The 4,885-nt window shown below is 43.8% G+C and overlaps 1 protein-coding gene across 2 annotated transcripts; it reads right to left on the reverse strand.

Moving 5' to 3' along the window:
• Nucleotides 1–2,528: 2,528 nt before the first annotated feature.
• On the reverse strand, nucleotides 2,529–4,446 carry LOC311032446 (troponin I, slow skeletal muscle-like). 2 transcript variants are annotated; one of them, XM_084039222.1, is made up of 7 exons: nucleotides 4,393–4,446; nucleotides 4,244–4,285; nucleotides 3,748–3,789; nucleotides 3,488–3,619; nucleotides 3,312–3,401; nucleotides 3,055–3,237; nucleotides 2,529–2,958 (listed from the first exon to the last, which is right to left on the reverse strand). In XM_084039222.1, the coding sequence occupies exons 2-7, from the start codon at nucleotides 4,262–4,264 to the stop codon at nucleotides 2,857–2,859; spliced, it is 570 nt and encodes a 189-aa protein (XP_083895348.1). In that variant the 5' UTR covers nucleotides 4,265–4,285; nucleotides 4,393–4,446; the 3' UTR covers nucleotides 2,529–2,856. The 2 variants fall into 2 exon arrangements, with proteins under 2 accessions (XP_083895348.1, XP_083895347.1); XM_084039221.1 differs by having other exon boundaries at nucleotides 4,244–4,313; nucleotides 4,393–4,410.
• Between the last annotated feature and the right edge of the window lie 439 nt (nucleotides 4,447–4,885).

Below are 4,885 nucleotides of genomic sequence, written 5' to 3' on the forward strand. Positions count from 1 at the left end.
CCAGAGGTCGCAGAACTTGTTACGGGAAGGTCGCCGCGTTTTCAGCCCCAAACCAACAGGGGGAATGTGAAACGTAAATGAATAACTCTCTCTCCCTTGCCTTGAGAAATAATATGTGTGAAGTGGTTATTTCTGCAACCCGAAACCTTCTACCTTCTCCTTAAAGTGGGTAAATGATTTATTTGGTTCTCACTCATGAAAAGGCCATAACACCGAGCTTAGTATGAAAGACTGTAATAGGGTTTGTTTTTTTAAACTCTCAACTACAAAAAAAGTAAGAAGAAAAGGAGTCACAATGAGCAAATATATGATGGTGATTTGGATAAGTCATGGTGGCAGCAAGTCCTTAATCACCTGGCTTTCCACCTGGCTTTCCACCTGCCCCTCATTCCCTTGTTTCCCCCCAAGTTTACATAAACCCTCCCACTTCCTGTTCCCAGAACCTCCATGCTGCTCCAGCATGTCGACCTGCACTAACCTCACTCTTTCAACTAATACATATCATCTACTTGAGTTTTTAAAAAGCTGCCTTGCTCTTTTTCGTCTTTAACCTGCCGTAGTTTGAGCAGCACCTGAACTGTGGGGGAGGATACATGTTCCTCTGCCATGTTTGTGCCATTGTGAATTTGGCCCGGCATCGATTCCTACTCTGGCAAACACACATCTCGCTGTAGGACATTTTGACAAGATATGTGACAACAACATTAGCTGATCTGAGCCTGGAGCAGCCAGTCAACGGGGCAGCCTGTCTAATCACCAGGCCCTGTTACCCCGTTACTGTCAAATACATCCCAGTATTGGCAACCACACACCCACCACCGCCTGCAGCGATAAATACATTCTTATAGATTAACGGCATCAATCACTCTTCCTCATCAAGCCACACGAACCACGCTGCAACCATTGTTATCTGCTTCAGTGTTTTCTACGCAGGCTAACTCTCATTTTTCTTTTCCTTTGGGTTGTTCCGCGAGTGAAATGAACTAGCTCTGCTTACAGCCGTAGCGGTAATTATTTATCGTCAGGCTCCACTTCTTCTATCTCGCAACTTGTGGAAGAGAGTCACAGTTTTTAAACACGAGGGAACAGAGGGAGGGCTGTTTTGTTACATTTTTGTCAAATCCATTTGATTCCTCAAAATCGTGGGAGTAGAGCAATTTCCAGGGTCTAACAGATCTGTTAGCAGCTAACAGTGTTAACAGCACAGAACATTACAAACAAGAGTGTTGACAGAGCTAACTGTGTTACCTGGAGAAAATTGCAAGCATGCCAGAGAATGAAAGATGAGAATCTTAAAGCTGATGAAATGAATTCCCGCAGCTCAACACACTTTCCAGCTAACGTCTTACTTGATGTAGTGTTCCAGAGTAGTCGCCTGTGTTCTCCTGATTGTGGACTGCCACCAAGTGGCACCGACAACCAAACACAGCGTGTTGCCTCCCATCAGCACATAACTCACTGTGTTGCTTTGGGTTTTGGCACATCACGCCACTCTTGATTGTGTTTTTTCATCTTTTTCAAGACTCCGGCGGCGTTTTGTGTTTCACCAGTCGGCGTAGTGTTGACAAGAATGAACTCTGGATGGCACATCTGGAACATTTGTTGTGTGTGAAGGTCACTCTCATTAGTGCCTATTTATAGACCCTGAGACTCGGGTTGCCTCTCATTACCAGCCTGCTAAGTCCGAGTGTAAGAGGTCATAGATCCGCTTTTCAACATGATTAAACACGGCGGAGGTTTACGATGGAACAAAGAAAAGACCACCAAGCAGATTTCACACAATCACCATCAGACATTGAGAAGTGGACTCAAGCATAAAGGAGCGCTGTGAATCAGCTGTCCATAACCATAAAAGCATGCGATACGCCAACTGAAGCTATTGTTGGTGTCGATGTCATACTTCAAATAACAATGGCCGGGGCGATAACAGCCAGTCGACAGAAGAAGCACACGCATGCATGCAATGTGTCGGCCAACAATGCCAGTGGGGTTTTGCTTTCCAAGGGTAGGAGTTATGGAGGACCACATCAGGTCCAAATATACTCGGCCCAGATATTCCAGAAGATTCAAGGCACGTCCCCTGTGGTTTATTTCTATCGCCGAACTCTAAAAATAAAACATATTAAGAAGTGCTAACGAAGATGTCGAACTTTCTTCATGGTTTCTGAAACGATTTAAGTCCGAAAAAATGAGCTGCACATAATTCTGATGATAGATTAAACATTGTTTTGGCGGTTATTATCCGATTGGAGGTGAAGTAACTGCCTTTTAGTGACTTGTAATTATCATTTTAGATTTGAGTTTCATTTTAAATGTCCTTTCTCCTCTTCTGTGTCTGCAATGTGAGGTTTAGGCAGGTTCCACCTGTTGCAGCTCCCCTCCCTCCCTCGACTTATCGTCTTCCTTTTTTAATCCGTCACGAGTTAAGCTGTTTTCCGTCGCCTTAACGTGCCGCGCATAAACCGGAGCGTGCCAGTAAAAATGAAACATGATAAAGTCAAAGCACCGATCAAACATCAAAGACTGGAGCTTATTCATATCCACTTTAATTGTCTAAAGATGACAAAAAAAAGCAAGAATGATGTACTTTGGTAGTAAATAAAAAAAACAAAACAATGGGCTACTCATTCTACACTTTTCCTTAAGTGCTTCGGAGTCATTGCACAGAAAAGGGCCGTCTAGCAAATGGAGGTATGCACTAGAGGTTACACATGCTTATGACCTTGTATGCTTAATTCCTACAGCTTTCAAGTCACTTAGCCTTTGAGCTAACTATTCCACGTTTCTATCCAGACTTCCTTGTCCCTGCTTAGTCGATCCAGCTTCGTCATTGGGCAGGACTCCTCACAGAGCGCCTCACTGTGCTCCGCCGCCCGTGTCGAACATCTTCTTGCGGCCCTCCATGCCCGACATGGCCTCCACGTTCTTTCGCCAGTCGCCCACTTCGGAAGTGAGCACCTGGGGTTGGACGGAAATGACAAAAAATCAAAATCTAAGTTGACCAACATACTGGGAAACACAGGCGATGTGTTTGGGGTGTCTGGAAAGCAGCACCTTGTCCTGTTTGACGTCCTCTTTCTTCACGGACTTGAGGTTGGCTCGGAGGTCCATCGAGCCCTTGTGTTTGGAGCCCAGGAGGGCTCTCATCATCTCATCTGCCGACACCCTCACCTTCCTCAGGGCGGGCTTTTTGAACTTGCCCCCGAGATCCTGGATCTTCAGCTTCAGCTCGTGGATCTGACAAAATAGGAATATTAGAATATGACATAAACATGCAAAGACTGAATTATTAGGAGTGTTCAGGGACTTACATCTTTGTTGTGTTTGCCCACTTTGGATTCGCAGTCATATCGCTCCTCATCCGTAATATCAATTTTGGAATGAAGTTGCTTGCATAGAGTCTGAGGGGGAAAGGAGGGTTTTAAATGACTGAAACATGCTCATGCGTGATCTGCTGTAGTCCAATACTGTGGTTTCTGGCTCTTACTTGAAGCTGATCCAGTGATAATCCAGACAGTTGCAAAGGCGGCAGTTTGTCTCCTAAATACCGCACTTTCTCCTCCTCCCTCTCCTGCCTCTCCCTCTCCAAATCCTCACAGGCTCGTGTGAGGAGAAGCATCTGATTGGACAAAAACCATAGCAATGAAAAAGCACCCAAGAGACTCAAACTTGAATTGATCCATATGGTATCACAATATCTTGTAGAGGGTGTAAGTCAAACCAAAAAAAAGATACTTCATGACTCACCTTGAGGGAGAGCTTGCGAGAAGCCGTAATCTTCGACTTCGGCTGTGGAAGAAGATAAACGGCATTTTCAGTGAACATTAATCAAACAGCTCCTGAGATTATTCATATTTGTAAAAAAAAAAAAAAAAAAAAAAAAAGAGGGCACATATACCAAGGATGGACAAAATTACATAATGCATATAATATGAACTGCAGAAAGTAGTTTCTGAGGATTTTTCTTTTGGAATCACTCTGATTGTATAAGCTCATCAGCTGTTCCATATACAGTAATAATATGTTTCTGGAAAAAACCTGTGAGTGTCAAACCCGCCCCCCACTTCCATGTGAGAAGATAAAGCTTTATTATTAGTATGAAGTGAAGGGTAAAGCTCTCAGTGATGCTGATAGCAACTCCTGCCAGATAACCGCTGCCAGACCTTTGCCTTTGTGTGCATCAGGACAGCGTGTCCCCTCTCCCTGCATGGAGGATTAACACTGTGGAATATAGCTGGCTCACCTTCTCCCCTTTGGGATTCATCGCGGCGGGTCTGTCAGGCTCCTGGAACCCAGAATAGGGACAAATGATGCTGTAAACAATTAGGTTTATATGAGAGAACTGATTTATCCATTATGAGTGAAGCAGTAGCAGATCATTACACGTCTTACCTCTCTTCGACTGTTAGCACCCAAACAGACACCACATAAGAGAAACAGTTATTAGTACAGTGTAAGTTGCCTCAGTGCCACGTAGTAAACAGTTGTCAGCATCCCTTGACAACAGGATCAAAGCATAAACACGACGACAACGACCCCCTCCACTAAATTCAGCATCAGCTCAGTTGTTTTTCAGGGTTTTTTTCCACTTTGACGACTGACACCTCAACAGATTTGTTAAAAAAGCTCTCGATCTGACAAAGCAGACAGAACCAAGACAGCTGCAGACACAAGTAAGATCTGGCAAATCCGATGTCTCGTTAGGCTGACATTTTACAAACATCTAGTAATTAAATAATACACTTATAATAAATAAAGGCTTTGCCGCTGCAAAACGCTGTCTATAATAACAGCTGTGCTGGAAATATAGACTTTAATTTACGTAAACCATAACCAATTTAAAATGATACAAAATGTGAGAAATTCCCTGAAAGCCTTCGAATAC

Source organism: Eutrigla gurnardus, assembly GCF_963514095.1.
Source record: "Eutrigla gurnardus genome assembly, chromosome: 21".
Taxonomy (NCBI): domain Eukaryota; kingdom Metazoa; phylum Chordata; class Actinopteri; order Perciformes; family Triglidae; genus Eutrigla; species Eutrigla gurnardus.